At 31.5% G+C, this 22,730-nt stretch overlaps 1 protein-coding gene across 2 annotated transcripts in view; it reads left to right on the forward strand.

Moving 5' to 3' along the window:
• LOC134688277 (probable C-mannosyltransferase DPY19L3) overlaps positions 1 to 22,730 on the forward strand; it is a 50,863-nt gene that overhangs the window by 17,015 nt on the left and 11,118 nt on the right. For both annotated transcript variants that reach the window (XM_063548827.1, XM_063548828.1), the window contains exons 3-8: positions 15,755 to 15,845; positions 17,651 to 17,772; positions 18,513 to 18,658; positions 20,716 to 20,839; positions 21,548 to 21,682; positions 22,362 to 22,493. In XM_063548827.1, the coding sequence (XP_063404897.1) occupies positions 15,755 to 15,845; positions 17,651 to 17,772; positions 18,513 to 18,658; positions 20,716 to 20,839; positions 21,548 to 21,682; positions 22,362 to 22,493 (750 nt within the window). The remainder of the gene's footprint in view (positions 1 to 15,754; positions 15,846 to 17,650; positions 17,773 to 18,512; positions 18,659 to 20,715; positions 20,840 to 21,547; positions 21,683 to 22,361; positions 22,494 to 22,730) is intronic.

Below are 22,730 nucleotides of genomic sequence, written 5' to 3' on the forward strand. Positions count from 1 at the left end.
TTGACCAGATCTGATTGTTTTTCATGTGGAAAACGTCCGTATGGGAGCGTATACCACTATTGTCACTAGAACCTCAATTGGTTCAGTCGATTCGACGATTGTTTACAATTTGCAGTCTGTTACGTGTACGCCTGGTACACGAGACTGTGTAAACACATAACTATATTAAAATCAGAATAGGTATTTTGACCAGATCTGATTATTTTAATGTGGAAAACGTCCGTATGGGAGCGTATACCACTATTGTGACTAGAACCTCAAATGGTTCAATAAATTTCAATCAGAAAAGGGAATCTGCCCTTTCTGATTGTTTTATTTGGAAAACGTTCCATACAGGGAGCGTAGACCAACAGTGATACTGTTTTAACAGTTGATAAATACATAACAATCAGAATAGGGATTTTGCCCACAACTGAGGATGTTTATTTGGTTAACCTTCCATTCAGGGAACATGAACCATATTTATTGAAAATAAAACGTGCTCAATGGACCACTATAGAATTCAAAAAAATAGAATAGGGATTTTGTCCAAATCTATTTGATTAATGTTGACATGTTTCATACAGGAAACATAGGAACTAGAACAACATGCATGATTTAGAATCTGTAAGTTTCATTCATTCTAATAAAATACAGATTTGATATCTTACATAAAATTAAATCATAACTATTTATTGATTGCACATTGATATTTATGGAGCATAGAATTGCACGTGGATGATTGTTGCAAATAATATAAATTAGAATCAGACTAGTGAATTTAAGTCCAGGTCTATCTGACTTTTCTAGACATCCTTCCAACCAGGGAACATTATGTCTACTTTTATTATATTTTAAAACAACACAAGCATAGCTAATATTTGGTTGCACATTGTTTTTTGTGATGAACCAACAGTTTAGTCAATTAACATATTTGCTCATATTGATAATATATTGAACAAGTGTCTGGAAATAGTCAAGACAGATATTAAAGACACTAAAATAATACATTGTTATCTAGTACAATACAAATGTGATTGCAGTTCAAACTTTAAGCATACCAATACATACTTCTTTTAAATATGTCCAGTTTAAATCAGGACAGTAATTCTTAGAAGCCTGAAATATTTTTCCAGAACAGCAAATTGCTGTAAATATTAATTATTTTTTTACTGATAAATAATTCTCCAATGCTCTAACAGACATGGAGACAGTAAGAATGGAGCACTGTTCTAAATACAGTTAATCGCTTGTGACAACTCTTTTTACTAATATTAAATTTCATGGTCAGTTTACTTATGGCAAGAAGAACATGAATATTATAAGTATAAACTGCTATAACCAATTGTTTATTTTTGTCGGCAGTAAGTAAACAAAGGCTTTTATATGTTTTTATGTAAACATTAGAATGTCTATTGAATAAAGAGTTTAGGGGATGCCATGATGCATTTCACAAAGACTCATTCAAGGTAATGGCTTGTATATTGATTACATAATTCAGAGTGTACTTTGCCAATGCATATAATATAATATGTACTAATTCTGTTTTGTTTTGAGTACACAAAAAAGAAGTGATAACGTAAGACTTAAGAGACTATCTTACCCTCACTATATATGGGAATCACTGTCAAATTATACATGTATCTTCCAATCATGAAAGCAAAAGGAGTTTGGATGCTCTTTTAAAGATAGAAAATTATGCCTTAATTTACATCTTAAGTTTTCTAAGCAATGCCAACAGATGGGCAAATTTCTGCTATAAGGATTCATTCATTGGGTCTGTTTTATTCTTAATGTGAGATTGGTAGAACCCAACAGTTTATGCAATGGCTACACATTGTTTTTCCTAGTGTTAAATATTGATTCAGAATTCTGAAGTATAGAGGACTCAAATATGCTGATTTATAGAAACAAGATTATCATTAATTTAGATCTTGTACAAAAATTAGTAAAATATTGGTAAATAAATAAATAAGATTTAAAGCATTGTGGATGCATGATTTATTTAAAATGCTAGACATCATCAGGTCTAGGAAATTGAAGTAGTTCTCAAGATTTGAAACTATCTATTATACAGCTCTTTATATAAACCTTTATTTAGTCAGTCTTTACGAGATGCAGTAAAAAAGAAGAGGTTTTTTTTGGAGTAACACATGATGTACCAATATAAACATATAATATATATACTTTTCAATTGGTTCTCAAATTTTAGCACCAGTGTAGAAGCAGTTAATCTAACAGCAAAATATAGGAAAAGCAATTTATTCAAAAGACTGATTAATAGTTAGCAAATAGCTTTCAATAGTCTCAGAATAGTACATGGAAGTAAAATATAGTATGATAATTCCATGATTATATCAAATCAAATGCGAGACATTTTCTTAATATTATACCTAAATATTAAGATGTCACTGTTTATTTTTATTTTTGCTCATTATAAGCATAAAGTTACAAAAATCTAGTCTGGTCAAAGTCAAGTTGTGTATTATCTACATGCAGGAAGGTTTTCCGAATGCATGTGATTTTAATCTCGGAATTGATGGTAATTGTTCACTTTTCAATTTCCATATTACCAGCCAGAATAATATACATTGTAGATATATAGCATAGAGTTAGTATCTCATACAAGAATATGCTACACAAAATTGAAATGTGTTTATTTTAAACAATTACTTTGAATTTTGATTCAATATTGTTTTGAAAGATGTGATTATTTAAATCACATTAATTTTGTTTTTGCCAAATTTGGGGACAAATGCAAATTTCTTCTGAGTGACTAAGTTAACCAAATGATATACCAAAAGCTGTTTGGTTGATATATATTGAATCATATCAGAATGTATAGGATTCAGATGAGGTGAACCAAGACAGAAATAAAATGAGCATTTTTGATAGTGAAACCATTTCTGAAATAACTAAGAACACTTAAGAATACTGCAAGTTAGTACAAGTGTTTTCCATATTGCCAAACAAGTGTTTTTCTTTAAATACAACTATAGAACTATATTTGACAAGTTGCATTTAAGTATTTCTGATAGCGAAATAATTTCTGAAATTAATATAAACAATTGTCAAGAGCAACATACAAGAGTTGTTCATTATGTCAAATTTTTGTTTCCTTAAATTTGGAACTGTACATGGCAAGATATTCTAGAAAGTTAACCGTTGTGAAATGTTAATTAGAAATATCAAAACATTTTATTTTAGACAGATTTTTCATAGCTGGAGAAAATCATCTGTTAGCATTCTTTTTGGATTTATAAGGACAACAATCATGGCTTTAATTCAGCTCAACATCCAAATATTCTGTGGAAGTAGTATATCAATGGAAACATTTATACTGAAACTTTTCCACTGATTTGTCCATTTCTGTATTTTTACACTTGAGTAGTCCAATACAAAACTAAAATATTGTTCATGGTTGAAATGGTAGACATTGTATTCAAAGGTTCTATCACTCATAGAAATTTTATCAGATTTTTAAAATTAAGTCAGTTTAGAGAATTGTCATTATACAATATGACAATAGTACAAGACTTCTCTTGATGAAAATATTTTATTCTAAATCTATAAAATATTAAAAGTAGTATATCTAGCAGAGAAGCAAATTTTCAGGGACTATAACTTTAAAAAAAAAAAAAAAGTTTAAAGATTAATCCAGATTTAGCATAATCATGAAACAACTTTGGTTTGAGTCTTTAATAAACTTTGATTGTATTAAGGACACCTATTTACAAAGTATATTTTAATTGATTATAATTCTTTAATTAAGTAGAAAAGAATTTATTTCGAAAGATGTGATATTGATCAGGTTATCAAAAGACGACAGCAATCATATATTATATGTTATTATATTAATATAGAGAAAACAATGGAAAGGTAATAATGTTTCCAAATAAACTTAAGTTTCAAAGTGGAATTAATGAAATTAAGGTTGGATTAGTTCTTGTCGATTTGTACAAGCAACAAGAACAACCTATTCAGAAATAAATGCTTATTTACTGTTGCATCAATATTACAACACATTTAGCTCATAATGAAGGAGCTTTAATATAATTATTTCTATACTGACCTGCAGATTATTTATCTATCAGATATAGAAAGATGGGGTATATATATACATGTGAGTGCCATTGAGACAACTCTACATCAAGTCTATTAATTTTGCATACTTGTATTTATACAATCTGCAAAGTTTGCCATTGATATACATATAGTTATGCAGCATAGCTTCATTGTATAATAAATTCAGTAATTTCGGTTTTTACTAATATCCGTATTTTACAAAATTTAATGGAGTTACTTTTTTAAAAAAATTTCACATAATTTTTTATATGTTGTAATTGCATGTGTGTGAGAGAATTTATCCTCCACCAAATGAAATACTGCTTGTTAATCAGTAAATATTCTATATAATATAAATGTAATTTCATGGTAAGTATATTTAACCAAATTCATATAAAATGGTAATTTTTGAAATCTCAAGAAGAGATTTTATATGAATTTATAGGGTTAAATATACTTACCACAATCCACCACCACCCCTGGAATAAATTCAGTTTTTTGTTCACTTAATTGAAATTATTCAATTAAACGACAAATTAAAACTAAAGCTAGTGTATGTTACACAGGTGAACTATGACCTAGGTGAGTACATCTCATGGATGTAATTTTTAATCACCTAGGTAATTGCGATGAGAACATGTTGTGAAAGCAAACATATTCTATATAATATAAATGTAATTTCATGGTAAGTATATTTAACCCTATAAATTCATATAAAATCTCTTCTTGAGATTTCAAAAATTACCATTTTGATTGGCTAATTTCATTGTTTTATCTAATGTATAGATGAGACTATTTGAGTAGACGGTTTCTTAACCAAATGGGGTCTCTATCTATTGTCTTAGGTATACAAGTAAAATGATTCTAATTTGATTTTTCTATTATTATTCAAAGGCGGATCTAGAGGGGGCACATGGAATTGGATTTCTCTTGATATGTTTGATTTTATATTGTAGGTTAAAAAGTATGTCTATCATCATTCCTACTCCTTTAAGAATGATTTTTTTGTGGATTGAATCAGTCAACCAAATGGTTTACTTGTTAACTTTCAATGTATGCCCCTATAAAAGAATACTTCATATACACATTTAATTTATTTTCAAAATCTTCCAGAATTGAAAAGTTTTATTTTATGATTACTTCCTTTTAAGCATGGCCGAATACTGTATCTGTATTGCTTTATTTTGTTACAAAGCAAAAAGAGATGAAATAAACCTGTGTTAAATGATGTTTGATGTGTTTTCAATTTCCTTTTAATGAAAGTAACCTAAAATGATATTGTAATTTGTGACGGATCAATACTATCCCATATCCAATATTAGCCTTAATGCCTCAGATTTAAAAAGTCATAAATATTACAGTGCAATAATAAATTGTAACACATAGGTTGCTGAATTTTGAACTGCTGTTACTCAGAGGTGCTAAACAAGGCATTGATTTTTAAAAAATATGTGTTACCGATGTAGTAGGAGAAAGCCATAAATCTTCTCTTATGGCATGTGAAAATATTGATCGGGAAAATTGTCAGTCACTTCTCTAATTGGGAGTTATGGACGACTCTAGTTTCCTATAATGAACATCCATGCTTTTCTCTGTTGCTGAATCAGATTGCTAATCTGACAGACAGATGAATTAACTCTATTTTATATTTGCAATTCAATCGAGAAAATTTATCAGTTGGGATTATATTGAACGAAATTGATGTCTAGTTTTAAATTCCGTTTAAATTGTTAATTCCGTAGGGAAAGAATACTGTTGTGTAAGAAACCATTAAAATTGTAAACGTCACTAATAAAAGAGAGTTTTATTACATTGTGGTGTATACCAGTGAACAATGACGGAACTGAGAAGACGTAAGGTTGCAAGAGGGAAAGGAAGTGTTCGTAACGGTCTTCATAAAAATGTCAATGGTGCTCAAGAAGGGTTACCTGCACTCTTACAGGGTGTTTCCTTGCAGCAACTGTTTCTCAATGGTTTTGGTGTATTTATGTGTCTATATTTAGGATATAAACATGCTTCATACATGAAAATAATACATGAGACTCAGACATGGTTCTCCAATATAAAGGTAAAGTGAACTTTTATTTTTAAGCAATAATTTTAACTACATTGTTTATATGGTTGGGTCTGTTTTGAAACATGTTTATTAATTTCATTGATAAATGATTACTGTCATATTTTTATTTTGATTTTATAGTAGAGATGGGGTATGATTCATTGATAAATGGATGCATGTTAAATGTCCAGTTTCAATAATTACTCGATGTTCAGGACAAAAACTTTTTATTGTGACAGGAGTATGAACCATGAGTTGCGTTTAAATTCATTTCATCTTTTGCAAGTCCATAATATTTTAATGTGCTGCTAAAAATTTATATCCACCATTGTGAATTCATATATTGACTATGTCTTCTTGTCCATGTTGAATGTTTAGAGGCACACATGATAACTTTGCCAACTTGCCCATTGTGAAATATTTACCTAGATGACACATATGGTGACTGTATATAAATAAGGAGAAGCAATATGATTGCCAATGAGACAACTGTCCACCAGAGTTCATATAAGTGGATACGAAAGCAAGAATAGGTCACTGGTAATAAGAAAAACCCATACTCTATTGTTGGGTGAAAAAGACATGCTCTCTTGAATGCAAAAAAAACCCCACCAAAACTTAAGGGTTAAATACAAGGACATACACTACAAGCACAGGGACACATTCTACTGTATCCATTATAGAAATATGAGCTCTATTGCAATCAATATAGAAATAAAATAGTTAAATGTCCAACGCAATGACTTACCATATTCATGTAATTGTACAGCTATTTGAGACTTGAAGTGACCTACAAAACACTTTTGTATCACAATAAAATTTTGCGAACTTGCGAAGTGAACTTGAATATTTTTGAAGATAACAGTGAAATAAAAACTTTGACATTTTCTAGATTATCCGAGAACTTAAATTATTTTCACAGAAATACAGAAATGTACAATCATTTTATTCCCAAAGCCATTATACAACGATTTTCAGGTTTTCATACAACATTTTGTAAGCAAACTTTACAAATAACTGACATTGGCAATTTTTAATATGTCTTATTTCAAACGTATTGATTGGTATAACTGTGTGCTATTTTGTAATAACAAAGATTTCCTCTCACCCAAACCATTGGTGTCAAAAAGTATTTTTAGCCAAAAAAGTCATAATAATGATATACAACATTTTGGTATCCCAGCCACGTTATAGTAGATTGGAAACAAGTTATGGCCACTTAAATTAATCCCTTTCTTCTTCAAGGTCGCAAGTGCTGCAAGTTGGAACTATGCATTAAAAAAAATCTAATCTATATTAAACTTAAATAATAATGTAGTTACTATTCTCATCCAATTTTAATCTCATGGTGTTTAATTAAGTTCAAATGTATCATTGTACTAAGGTTTCAAAGGCTGTTTGGTTAAATCAATAGCTATCCTTCTTTGACATTTAATTCCATATTAAACCTTAATTGAAAGGAACAAAGGGTTTCCAGGAGAGCTGCAGAAGTCAAGAGTGAATTATGGAGATTCAAATATCACTAATGTGCAGTTATCATTTGAGGATTAAAGGTTTCTGCTTAATTTGTTTTCTGAGAAGAATCATGTTTTGTATAATTATTGTCTGTTTCATTGCATTTTAAGAGGAGATGATCATAAATGGAAACAAGAATTAATTTAAAATGAGTCAAGTTTCATATATTTTTTCATTGCCATTTTTGTATTGCTGTTTAAATGGTTATCTCAATTTTATATTGTTGATTTAGAGGCTCCTTGATGTTGAAAGTTCATACAGAGTTTTAATAGAAAACAGATCATAATATCTGATATTTGCACAAAATGTACTATATTACCTTGCCATTATTATGGTATAAAGATTTTCAAAGGCAGCTATTGTAATCAACTGATTTATTATGTTATTGACTACACATGATTTCAGGCTTAATTGGTGACTTATGTTATTGAGTACACATGATATCAGACTCAACTGATGGCTTATGTTATTGGGTACTTGTGATATCAGGCTCAACTGATGGCTTATTTTATTGAGTACACATGATATCAGACTCAACTGATGGCTTATGTTATTGAGTACACATGATATCAGACTCAACTGATTACTTATGTTATTGAGTACATGTGATATCAGGCTCAACTGATGGCTTATGTTATTGGGTACACATGATATCAGACTCAACTGATTACTTATGTTATTGAGTACTTGTGATATCAGGCTCAGCTGATGGCTTATGTTATTGAGTTCACATGATATCAGGCTCAACTGATTACTTATGTTATTGAGAACATGTGATATCAGACTCAACTGATTACTTATGTTATTGAGTACTTGTGATATCAGGCTCAGCTGATGGCTTATGTTATTGAGTTCACATGATATCAGGCTCAACTGATTACTTATGTTATTGAGAACATGTGATATCAGGCTCAACTGATGGCTTATGTTATTGAGTACATGTGATATCAGGCTCAACTGATGGCTTATGTTATTGGGTACACATGATATCAGACTCAACTGATTACTTATGTTATTGAGTACTTGTGATATCAGGCTCAGCTGATGGCTTATGTTATTGAGTACACATGATATCAGACTCAACTGATTACTTATGTTATTGAGAACATGTGATATCAGGCTCAACTGATGGCTTATGTTATTGGGTACACATGATATCAGACTCAACTGATTACTTATGTTATTGAGTACTTGTGATATCAGGCTCAGCTGATGGCTTATGTTATTGAGTACACATGATATCAGACTCAACTGATTACTTATGTTATTGAGAACATGTGATATCAGGCTCAACTGATGGCTTATGTTATTGGGTACACATGATATCAGACTCAACTGATTACTTATGTTATTGAGTACTTGTGATATCAGGCTCAGCTGATGGCTTATGTTATTGAGTTCACATGATATCAGGCTCAACTGATGGCTTATGTTATTGGGTACACATGATATCAGACTCAACTGATTACTTATGTAATTGAGTACTTGTGATATCAGGCTCAACTGATGGCTTATGTCATTGAGTACACATGATATCAGACTCAACAGATGACTTATGTTATTGAATATTTGTGATATAAGGCTCAACTGATGACTTATGAAATTGAGTACACATGATATCAGGCTCAACTGATGACTTATATAATTGAGTACATATGATATCAGGCTCAACTGATGACTTATGTTATTGATTACACATGATATCAGGCTCAAATGATGACTTATGTAATTGAGTACATGATATCAGGCTCAACTGTTGACTTATGTTATTGAGTACACATGATATCAGGCTCAACTGATGACTTATGTTATTGAGTACACATGATATCAGGCTCAACTGATGACTTATTTTATTGTGTACACATGATATCAGGCTCAACTGAAGACTTATGTTATTGAGTACACATGATATCAGGCTCAACTGATGACTTATGTTATTGAGTACATGTGATATCAGGCTCAACTGATGACTTATGTTATTGAGTACATGTGATATCAGGCTTTACTGATGACTTATGTTGTTGAGTACACATGATATCAGGCTCTACTGATGACTTATGTTATTGAGTTCATGATATCAGGCTCTACTGATGACTTATGTTATTGAGTACACATGATATCAGGCTCAACTGATGACTTATGTTATTGAGTACATGTGATATCAGGATCAACTGATGACTTATGTTATTGAGTACATGTGATATCAGGCTCAACTGATGACTTATGTTATTGAGAACATGTGATATCAGGCTCAACTGCTGACTTATGTTATTGAGAACATGTGATATATGGCTCAACTGATGACTTATGTTATTGAGTACATGTGATATCAGGCTTAACTGATGACTTATGTTATTGAGTACACATGATATCAGGCTCAACTGATGACTTATGTTATTAAGTACATGTGATATCAGGCTCAACTGATGACTTATGTTATTGAGTACATGTGATATCAGGCTCAACTGATGACTTATGTTATTGAGAACATGTGATATATGGCTCAACTGATGACTTATGTTATTGAGTACATGTGATATCAGGCTTAACTGATGACTTTTGTTATTGAGTACTTGTGATATCTGGCTCAACTGATAGCTTATGTTATTAGGCACACATGATATCAGACTCAACTGATTACTTATGTTATTGAGTACTTGTGATATTAGGCTCAACTGGTGGCTTATGTTATTGAGTTCACATGATATAAGACTCAAAAGATAATTATGTTATTGAATATACTTGTGATATCAGGCTCAACTGATGACTTATGATATTGAGTACACATAATATCACACTTTACTAATTAATTATGTTATTGAGTATATGATATCAGGCTCAACTGATAACTTTTGTTATTGAGTACACATGATATAAGGCTCAACTGATAACTTATGTAATTGGATGCTTGTGATATCAGGCTACACTGATGGCTTATGATATTGAGTACATATGATATCAGACTCTGCTGATGACTTATGTTATTGAGTACATATGATATTAGGCTCAACTGATGACTTATGTTATTGAGTACATATGCTATTAGGCTCAACTGATGACTTATGTTATTGATTACACATGATATCAGGCTCTACTGATGACTTATGTTATTGAGTTCATGATATCAGGCTCTACTGATGACTTATGTTATTGAGTACACATGATATCAGGCTCAACTGATGACTTATGTTATTGAGTACTTGTGATATCAGGCTCAACTGATGACTTATGTTATTGAGTACATGTGATATCAGGCTTAACTAATGACTTATGTTATTGAGTACTTGTGATATCTGGCTCAACTGATGGCTTATGTTATTGGGTACACATGATATCAGACTCAACTGATTACTTATGTTATTGAGTACTTGTGATATCAGGCTCAACTGATGACTTATGCTATTGAGTACATGTTATATCAGACTCAACTGATTACTTATGTTATTGAGTACTTATGATATCAGGCTCAACTGATGACTTATGCTATTGAGTACATGTGATATCAGGCTCAACTGGTGGCTTATGTTATTGAGTACACATGATATCAGACTCAACTGATTATTTATGTTATTGAGAACATGTGATATCAGGCTCAACTGATGGCTTATGTTATTGGGTACACATGATATCAGACTCAACTGATGGCTTATGTTATTGAGTACAAGTGATATCAGGCTCTACTGATGGCTTATGTTATTGGGTACACATGTGATATCAGGTTCAACTGATGGCTTATGTTATTGAGTACATGTGATATCAGGATCAACTGATAGCTTATGTTATTGATTACATGTGATATCAGGCTCAACTGATGGCTTATGTTATTAAGTACATGTGATATCAGGTTCTACTGATGGCTTATGTTATTGAGTACTTGTGATATCAGGCTCTACTGATGGCTTATGTTATTGAGTACATGTGATATCAGGCTCAACTGATGGCTTATGTTATTGAGTACATGTGATATCAGGCTCTACTGTTGGCTTATGTTATTGAGTACAAGTGATATTAGGATCTACTGATAACTTATTTTATAGGGTATATGTTATATAGATCATTTGATGAATACTTAAATAAAGGTATTCATTGATAATAAGGCATCATATCAATTTAGCAGGAGTAAAAGGATGTTTAAGGTAAATGCCCATCAGACAGCAACCCAAAATTTTAATGGAGATAAGAGCATTCTAATGTGCTATAGTAACAAGGAATATAATGGTTGCATGTTGGAGACAACCTGTATGAAATGGTAAAAGCTCAGAACTATCTATCTTGTATGCAGTGTTCCAGCTAGCATGAAATGGAGGGGCGCCGCGCCCCGCCCCCAAATTTTGCGCCCCTCTGCCTTTTTTAAGCGCCCCTCGCGCCCCTCTGCCCTTCTGATGCGCCCCTCTGTGCCCTTTTGAAAAAAGTTTAAAAAACGATCTTTTTTCCTCATATCGGCGCCATTTTGTTGAGTTCTTTATACAGACACTTCATTAAGACAACATATTAAAATTGTTGACACTTCTTACCTGTATATAATACATATTTGATTAGAGTCAATTACTTTATCAGGTGAAATACATACTGTAAATTCAGAAATTATTGCATGCATTTATTATTGCGATTTTGTCATTTTAGACTTAAATGTGATTTTAAAATTTTGCAATATTGAGAAAAATCCTGTTTAATTCTTAAAAAAAAAAAGTTTAAACTTTTGCGATTATCTCCCTGTCGCAATTTCACAATAATAAAAACATCACAATAATTTCTGAATTTACAGTAATATGTTTTGCTAAAATGAAACCTTGATCATTTGTAATTGTTTCTTGAATAAACAACAGCTGTAGAGAAACTGATTTAAATTAATGTTTTCCTATTGATTTTGTCTTGAATAATTCAAAAGTTATTGCAGATTTTTCATTTGTATCTAATGCAGGGACACATTAATGACTTGGTTGTGTCAATAATCCCCTGTACTTCTGCATCAGGCTGAGAGAAATTATTCTGAGTTTTTATTATATATCAAATTCAAATGTTTAATGAACGTTATAGTCAATCAATCTCAGAGAATACCATCTGCCCAAGAGCTAGAGATTCCATAATGACAAGATTGTTAATAAATTTCAGTTTAAAAAAAAGGATGCAATGTGCTAAAACTAAAGTTACAACTCCCTCAGGTAGTGTTGGTATTGGATGGTTTAGACGACTCTTCATAGACCCTTTTGTTTTTAAGGCTCTCAAGACTTTATATTTATATACTTAATGTCATATAATGGTAATGATTGTTATAAATTTCATCACATCAAAAAGAAATCACAGCTATGAATAAAAAAATAAGATTTTTCTAACAACATTATTAAATTGTCAATCAGTAAAGTATTATTAGTAAACTATATTAGCAATTCTAATAGCTCACAACATTTTAGAAAAGATTATCTTTTGATCCCTAATGTGCATTAACAGAGTTTGAATTAAATGAGGGGGGGTAGGAGGGGCCCTGATCCCGAAATCCCGGACTTAAAAACACGAAATCCCGAAATCCTGGGCTAAAAAAAAAGAAAACCCAAGGTCCCGAAATTCGAAAAAAGAATTCCCGGATCCCGAAAAGGGTCAATCCTGAAATCCCGAGCTTAAAAACACCCAATCTCGGAGTCCCGATAAAGGTCCTATCCCCCCTCTTAAATGAACATATTTTTTTTTCAATAAATTAAAACAATCACATATCCAAAGTAATTTGACATTATGTTGTGAAACTTATAGAAGAATTGTAAATTAAATATGTCTATCTTTATATCAAATCCAAATATAATTATAATTTGTCGCTTACAGCTATGTCCCCTTTTGTCCAGCTGAATTGAAAAGTTGACAGTGCTCTCCAGCATCTGTCTTTAGCCAGAACAATAAGTAATCATTCTTTAGACATTCAAGACAGCTAAATTATCTTATGACAAGCAATCACTTAGTTCACAAGTCAGACAGAATTTCCAATCTCCCGACAAATTTGACACTTTGTAAATAGATTTCCCCTACTTCTCTTGCCGTCTTTTTCATTTATATTTTGACATCGTATTGATGGACCATTCTACGTCTTTTACATTTGTATTTTGACATCACATCACATTCTTCGTAATTCTGATCTAAATGTCTGACTAAAAGACTGTGAATATTTTCAAAGAGATAGATATCAAAGTAGTATTTCGAAAAATGTGAATGCCCTATTGTTAGATAAATCTTAGATATAGATAAATATTCCATGTTAACTTTTCTGTCTGTGTAAATAATCTTTTTGTATAACTTGTCAGACAACTTAAAATGACTGACTTACTGACAATAATGATTTTAGTATTGTAACATTAAGGTTGTTTATAATGTAAAATCTGAACCACAAGCCCAGATACACAGACAGTATATGATTCCATCAATGGGATTTAGAAAATTACAGTCTTCATCAATTGACAGGTGTCCGTCTATACAATGTCAAATATTTCATGTTCCATTTCCAAGATAACAAATGTCCTAGAATGGACATTAATTAATAGAAAAAAAAATATCCTTCAAAAACTTATTTTACAATAAAATGCTTTATACATGTAATAAGCTGTCTTAATTTTAAAAATTAGAAAATAATGGTTCCAAGTTAGGAATTTTGTAATTGTTTTTCTGTTGTATCTAAATGTTTTTTTGTCTTAAACTTTTGGCCTTCAGTACATTTATTAAATATGAATCAAGAAAAGTTAGCTGCTGCACGCGCGAAAACTGTCTTTCTATGGATTCCTGCTTTTAGTTTAATTGATGCTTCTTTCAGACAGATAGTGAGTCAGTGAAGAAAAGATTGAAATATTTTTCATAATCAATGAATATTCTTGATAATGTCATGCAGTTTCATATAGTTTATTAATTACAGTATGTAAAAGAAGGTACTGTTACAGTAGCATTTTGATGAAAATAATTGAAATAAAATGGAGAATGGAAATGGGGAATGTGTCAAAGAGACAACAATCTGGCCATAGAACAGACTACAGCAGAAGGTCACCAATAGGTCTTCAATGCAGCGAAAATTCCCTCACCCAGATTTGTCCTTCAGCTGGCCCCTAAACAAATTGAAAGACCTTAATTCTGGTTTTAATAGAACATATATTGAAAAACTTATAGAGGACTATTATCACAGATTCATATATTTTATTAATTACAATGAAAAGTACCTTTAGTGAGAGCTATTGTTCTATCAGTATCATAAAGGGATATTTTCACCATAAAGTGTAGATGTTTGTTTACTTCAAACTAACTAGAATATGAGATAGTTGATAGTAGAGTGTATAGACAAGTAAATGTTGCAGACACCTTTGGGAAATAATATCTTATACAACTTTGATTTGGCTTTTGTTAGTTCTGTAAGGTTAATTGAGAATGAATTATTTAGGATGTACTTATATGTTCATTTTCAAGTTGTCTTTTTCACAGGTGCTTGGGACACACTTACACAACAGGCCCGTAGCCAGAAATTTCCAAGGGGTAGGGGTATTTGGATTTATGAACTGGACTTTAAAAGTCACAATTTAAACAGAGCATTGACTTTAACAGTGCTTATTTGGTTTTAAGAGGGGGGTCGTCCGACCTCCCCTGGCTATGGGTATGGATAATTTCCCCTTCATGGTGTTAAAACAGAGCAGCACTTACTACTGTTATTGTAAGATTGTATGGATAAGAGCAAGGATACATTATTAATAGATACACGGATAATGAAATTGGAATGATTAAAACACCTATAAAGGTAGAAAATGAAAAGTGGTGTCCGTGTATGTTGTCCGATTTTACATTTTAAAAGGAAAACAAATCAGTTAACGATGTATGATTTATAAAGACTAAAAATGTAAGATCTTTAACTGTTGAAATGAGAGTATATATTGCCATTGGTTCTAGATGATGTATGTATATCTAAAAGAAGCCAGATAAAAATAATTTATTGGTTCTTGAAGATTTTCCCCTTAAAGAAGCCAAAGTGTGTTTATTTATTGGTTCATGTGGATACATCTCTAAAAGAATTCAAAGTATGTTGTATGTTTTTTTGGTTCCAGCAGAAGTATCTATTATAGAAGTTATAAATCAATGGAACTTTTATTCTTTCTTTACTATATTTTATTTTTTATTTTTTAGGAGGTAGAAAGAGAGATTTCTTTCCGTACTGAATCAGGACTATACTATTCCTACTACAAGACGATGGTTTTAGCTCCTTCAATTACTGATGGTATATTTTTATTAAGTTTAGTAGCAATGCAGACAAGAATTTAAAACATTATTCAGAGAAATATTGAAATAATTTATATCTCATATATTGATAATCAAGAACTAAATCCTACAGACAGATAGATTGGTTATCTGTCGGACTAATCCACCCTTAAAGGTGGGTGGCTAACCTTACTTAATAATGACTTCATGGTTCAGATAACAAGCAAGCTAACTAAGGATTGTTGTGAAGTCCTTTTCACACAAGCATTTGAATTTAATTATTTTGTAGTATAAAAAACAAGAATGTGTCCATAGTACAGGGATGCCCACTCGCACTATCATTTTCTATGTTTAGTGGATTGTGAAATTGGGTCAAAACTCTAATTTGTCATTAAAATTAGAAAGATGTTAGATCATATTATAGGGCACATGTGTACTAAGTTTCAAGTCGATTAGACTTAATCTTCATCACAGTCTACCTTGAACAAAAACTTTAACCTGAAACTTGCACTATCATACTCTATGTTCAGTGGACCATGAAATATGGATCAAAACTCTAATTTGGCATTTAAATTAGAAAGATCATATCATAGGGCACATATGTACTAAGTGTCAAGTTGATTGGACTTCAAATTCATCAAAAACTACCTCGACCAAAAACTTTAACCTGAAGTGGCCACTGGGACAAACGGACGGACGGACAGACAGAGAGACGAGTGAACGAACTGACGGACGGACGAACAGAGGAACAGACATACAGACCAGAAACATAATGCCCCTTTACTGTCGTAGGTTGGGCATAAAAACTCGCATTACCTTCTTGATTATTTATTCTATCAATTACATCGATTCATATACAACAAGAATGTGTCCAAAGTACACAGATGCCCTACTTGCACTATCCTTTTCCATGTTCCATGGACAGTGAAAATGGGTAATAATCTAATTTGGCATTAAAATTAGAAAGATTAAACTATAGGGAACAAATGTACTAAGTTTCAAGTTGGTTGGACTTCAGCTTCATCAAAATCTACCTTGACCAAAAACTGTAACCTGAAACTCCCACCTTCATTTTCTGTGTTCAGTGGACTGTGAAATTGGGGTCAAAAGTCTAATTTGCCTTTAAAATTAGAAAGATCATGTTATAAGCAACAAGTGTAATAATTTTCAAGTTGATTGGACTTCAGCTTCATCAAAAACTACCTTGACCAAAAACTTTAACGGACGAACGGAGCCACAGACTAGAAAACATAATGCCCCTCAACTGTTGTAGGTGGGGCATAAAAACACTATTCTTTGATTAAGCTCTTCTGGATTCATATAGCAAATATAAAATAATGAAAGGAGTGCATTTAACAATGAAAAGAGCGCATTTGACAATGAAGGGACTGCATTTAACAATGACAGGATCATATTATACAAAGGAAGGAGTTTTAAACAAAGAAGGGAGATAAATTAAACAATTAAAAGGATCTTGAAATACATTATAATAAAAGGAGTAATAATTTGTAATACATCATCATGTTTCGCGACAAGGATATTACTATTACCCACACACTCAATGAATTCTCCTGTTTAAATTATTTTGTTTGTTACTTAAAGGTAGAAAAATAGTAACCTTTTTAAATGAAAACTTTAAACTTTCTAGAATCATTTCTAGCTCAGATTCTCAAAATGCATAGTTTTAGTTCTTAAACTAACACAAAAGACCCTATGGCTTCATCATATACCAGTTTATTAACCAATAAATCAAGGATTTACTACATCTATATGGTTTGTGACATCATGTTAAACTGGTTCATTTTAACCTACTTTCTATTCAAGGTTTACATCAACTGACACATGATAATGTAACAGAACACCCAGATACCATTAATATTCTAGAGAGAATGAACATTTACCAGGAGGTTATACTCAGTATTATGTACAGGATTCTTCCTATTAAGGTAAATATGATGTTAAATTTGGTTTTGATTATTGGTCCTCTTTGTACCGACGAAGTCGAGAGGACTCAAGGTTTGCACTCTGTCCTGCTCTCTGTGTCCATCCATCTGTCAGTCAAGCAAATAGGTTTTCCATACTTTCTTTTCTATGTGCTTGAACATATTGATTTGATATTTGGTATTTTGTTTTATCATGACAACTTACAGATCAAGTTCGAATTTTGTTCAAGTCTGATGATTTTAGTGCAGAGTTATGGTCTTTGGACTTCGAAAATTCACTCAAATATTAAATTTTCCACACTTTTTTGTCATGCTTGAAGGTATTGATTTGATAATTGTTATTGAGTTTTATCATGACAAGTAACAGATTTGCATTTTGTTCCAGTACAATTAATTTTAACCAAAAGGGGACTATGTATTGCCATGCAATACCCTCAAACTGTATGTTACTTTTATTGTAAAAAATTATAGAGTTTTCTTTCCTGTCTTTGCCTATTCCCATTCACATTGTTTAAATCCAACTTCCATTCAATGTTTTGATGTTTATAGAAGTAATTACTTCCCTTGTCTGTAAGAATTTGTTTATATTAGGGAACCGTTTTTGCCCCCCTGCAACAATCCTCACAATAGCCTGTCCACGGTTTATGTTTTGTCAACAGCTATGTGAACAATTTGTTTATGATTAGATCAGTTGTGGACTGAAAAATCTTCTACATTTTATAAGACTATTTACTGTTTTGTAGAGTTGGGTAGAACCTGTTTATTTTTACCTGAATTCAGTATGGGGACTCCATGCAATGTTAATTTGGGCCTTGTTTGCCACATCATGGATGCTGAGTGGATCTTGGTTGGCAGGAATACTTGCTGCTTGTTTCTACATCTTCAACAAGTAACTATTTAGTAAAATTATAGACATATATTATCCCACTTCCAAATCTGATCAACATTTTCTTCTGTCACATAAAGTTAACATAAAATAAGAAGATGTGGTATGATTTCCAATCAGACAACTCTCTACCAGAGACCAAATGACATAGAAGTAAATAACTATAGGTCACTGCACGGTCTTCAACCAAGAGCAAAACCCATACCACATAGTAAGCTATAAAAGGACCTGAAATGACAAATGTTAAACAATTCAAACAAGAAATCTAATAGCCTTATTTATGTACAAAACTATGAACTAAAAACAAGTATGATATACAGTAACAAATGACAACCACTAAATTAAATGCCATTAAGACCATTTTTATTTCTTAATTGTTTTAAATAATTGACCTTTTCATACTCCAAATATGGGCGTATTGCATTTCCGCTAATTTTTCAAAGTCCCAATTCTACGTTTCCGCAAATTTAAAATATACGTTTCCGCAATTTGTATTTATTACTTTTCCGCAAATTTACCTGGTAAATTATAAAGATTTGAATTTATTTTTTCTTTTTAACAAAGAAAATGTTCTGATCTCAGTATTGCTACAATTTACTAGATATAACTACCGACTCGGGTAAGGATAAGTTAAACTTCATTGAGAAATCTTTGGTTAGGCTTACTTGCCAACTGACATGATTGAAGAATGCTTTGTTGAATGAATTGCCGATGCTCCATCTGACGATAAATGCATGAGGTCTGCCAATAATATATTGGAATTTTATAAAGATGGCAATTGCGATTTCCACCAACCATTTGGGCATCATTCCTGACCCCGAGGAAAAGAGAACAACGAATGGTGTCGAGTCTTTTCGTGTCTACCTGAACGAGCAGTTTCACGCTAGCCATCCTACCATATTTGTCTTTGTCGATGTGTTATTGAAACTGAAGACAACATTTTACATAAAGATGAGAACTTTAACTGTAGAAAAGGAGAAGATGGACTTCCTTCCTGAACAAAATACAAAATTTGTAAACGGTGAATGTGCTACTATGGACATTGTACGACTTGTTGGCTTCAAATATTCTACCAGAACTGACTTATGAACTCATATCAAGATATTTTTGAACATATTACGTTTTCATACATTTTAATGGTGTATTTCACTTACATGTTATGATGACCTTTAACTTAATACATATTTATTTTTTAGTGTAGCTTTGCTGTCGATCAATAGATATTCCTTAATTATTTGCGGAATAGTTACTTTTTTTCCGGAAAAGTAAGATTGTTATTTGCGGAAACGTAAACTTTTTTTTCCGGAAACGTCATATTTTTTTCGCGGAAAAGTAATGCCAATTTGCGGAAACGTAAAACGCCGCCAAATATATACTAATTTTTCCTTCTAAAAGTAATTTAAAAACCCTGAATCAAAAGAGACTGCGTATATAGGAACACATCATCAGAAACCAAACATCGTAAAAAACTTTGACAATGGAGATACTTACTTCTAGATAATGTAATAATGTGGAATAAACTTAGCCAACTATTAAACAGCATATATATTTTTTTAACTTTCCTTTTTGTCAAGCCTGTGACTTAAGTAGCAATAGCAAGAAATTGTCATCACTCATTCAGTCTTTGACGTCATCAATATTTTTTTTCAGTCTTAGTATTGGTTAATTTTTTTGAGGCATCAATAACTTCATCAAATTTTATGAAACTTGAAAAGAAGTTTTTTCAAGATCAAAGGACAGTGTCTATTGAATTTTAAAAATGTTTCTTTTAATCATTTTCCCATACTTTACTGATAAATGAACTTAGTTTTTGGCTGTAAACATAACACTTTTTTACTGACAGGAGCATTTACAGGCAAGACCCATAGTACTGTTCTATATTATAATGAGTGAGCATATTTACAAAGACATCAGATCCATACTTTTAATGTAGAAAAATGAAATAAAAACTATACACATCAATTGTATAATATAACATCTGCAAACATAAGCAACAGAAAAAATACTTTCAATGATTTATATAGTATGTCTGTTACTGTAATAACATTACAACATTTCAGAGTAGATGTGACCAGAGTTGAGTATGTGGTACCATTAAGGGAGAGTTTTTCCCTGCCATTTCTATGGGTACAGATTGCAGCGATTTCATTTTTCTTTAGACCTAATCTCACACTTGTAAAGGAGGTATGAACAAATTTGGTAAGACTGGGTAAGGTGTCAGGACATAAAAACAACTTGTTGTATACAAAGAAATATCAACTCATGCAAAATTTTTGGAAAAGGGGACATCTCAAACCATGAGAAATTTAAAGGATGAAAAATATTTAGCTCCTAATCTAGTTAATATATTTGATTGGGGTTTATATCATTCATTTAGTAGTGAGTCTTCAACTTTTACCATCGTTGGAATGAAATTATTAATACCTGTAGTTTGATAACTCAAAAGAGAGGATTAATTAGTTGAAAAGAGATGTTGGTTGATTATAAAACATGATTCATTAGTTAGAAAAAAAATGTTATTGTTATTTACTTCAGACATAGCTAGCATACACACATATTCTTTTCCAGACCTTGATTTGATAGCCATAAAATATTGAAACAAAAATCATTTCAGCAACCTTGAACAGCAAATAATCATCTACCAGTAATCAACTTCAAGTACTGCAAATTCAAAAAGTATTCAGGACATGTATCATGAACTTTGACTATTGTCACACATGCAAGATTAATTATTGTGATTTAAGTTAATGGTGGCGACAAATAATGCTATCACCATTTTAAATGCTAGTTTTTAGTTTTGCAACCTTTCTCTCTTCAATAGATAAAACATTGCAAACAATTTCTGAATTGACAGTGAATAAAATATATATGTATTTTTCTATTTTTTTTCAGAAATTGTGTATATGGATGATATTTGTCAGTACATTCCTGTTTGCCTTGTTTTGGCAGTTTAACCAGTTCATATTCCTGTTACAAGCGTTTGCCTTGTTTGGTGTCTGGGTACTTGATATGATTCCACCAAGAAAGGTACAGTTCAGCTGTTTTCAGTGTTTAGTTTTTTTAACATATCAATTAAGTAGCATACAATTTAACACATATAGAAATGTATCAGTTGTCTTGGTTTTCTGTCATTGCGGAAGAGCATTATACTTTACCCTTATCTGTCCGTCCATACATCCCAAAATTGGTATCCTTTCTCTCTAATTTTAGTTTGCCTCAACTAAATGATTTGAAACATATACACAATGCTAATTAACTTTACAGATCAAGTCATGATTTTGGTAGTGTTTCTAGAGTTATGCCCCTTTACAAAAGAAAAAAATGCTAAACTTTTCGTTTCTGTTCTTTAACTTTAGTTATGTCCCTTCATACCTTTATACGATATACAAACAAGGGCATAATCTGTGTCCCATTGAAACATTTCTCATTTATCTTTTGTATACATGTACTACGGGTTGGACTTGTTCATTACAGTACGTCTCATTTTGATAAAAGCATAGAAACATAGATAACATCCTTACAACATTCTTATATACAAAACACACTTTGTTATTGTGCTTGCAGACACAAATCTAATTGATTTTATTTGCATAAGGATTTTTTTTCTTTAATTTGTAATTTACGCAGGTCAAATGTTAGCATATATATTTGTTTTTGTTGAACTTGTATTGTTGGGTTAAGAGTAAATTTGTTGTCTATTTTTCAGGTGAGAGTAGTATTTTATGCCCAGGCTGGTTCGTTGATTCTAACCAGTATCCTGCAGTATGTTAACCTGATGATATTTGGGTCATTAGTCATGAGTTTTATACCTGCTTCATTATTACTTATGTATTTTAAGGTAAGTTATTTTTTAGAACAATTTTTTTAAATTTTAGCGACAAAGATAAATACTATGTTATTTTGCTGTTATTGAATCTTTTTTATTGCTATTTTACGAAATTTTCCTTTGATCTTTCTGACTGATGATTCCATTCTCATCACAGAAGCAAGAAACTTAGAACACATGTGTAGTTGTCAATGAAATTTACAATGTCGTCATAGGTAAAATAGCGATAAACAGATTACCATTGGTTCA

The sequence above is a fragment of the Mytilus trossulus genome, chromosome 10, assembly GCF_036588685.1.
Source record: "Mytilus trossulus isolate FHL-02 chromosome 10, PNRI_Mtr1.1.1.hap1, whole genome shotgun sequence".
Classification (NCBI taxonomy): Eukaryota; Metazoa; Mollusca; class Bivalvia; order Mytilida; family Mytilidae; genus Mytilus; species Mytilus trossulus.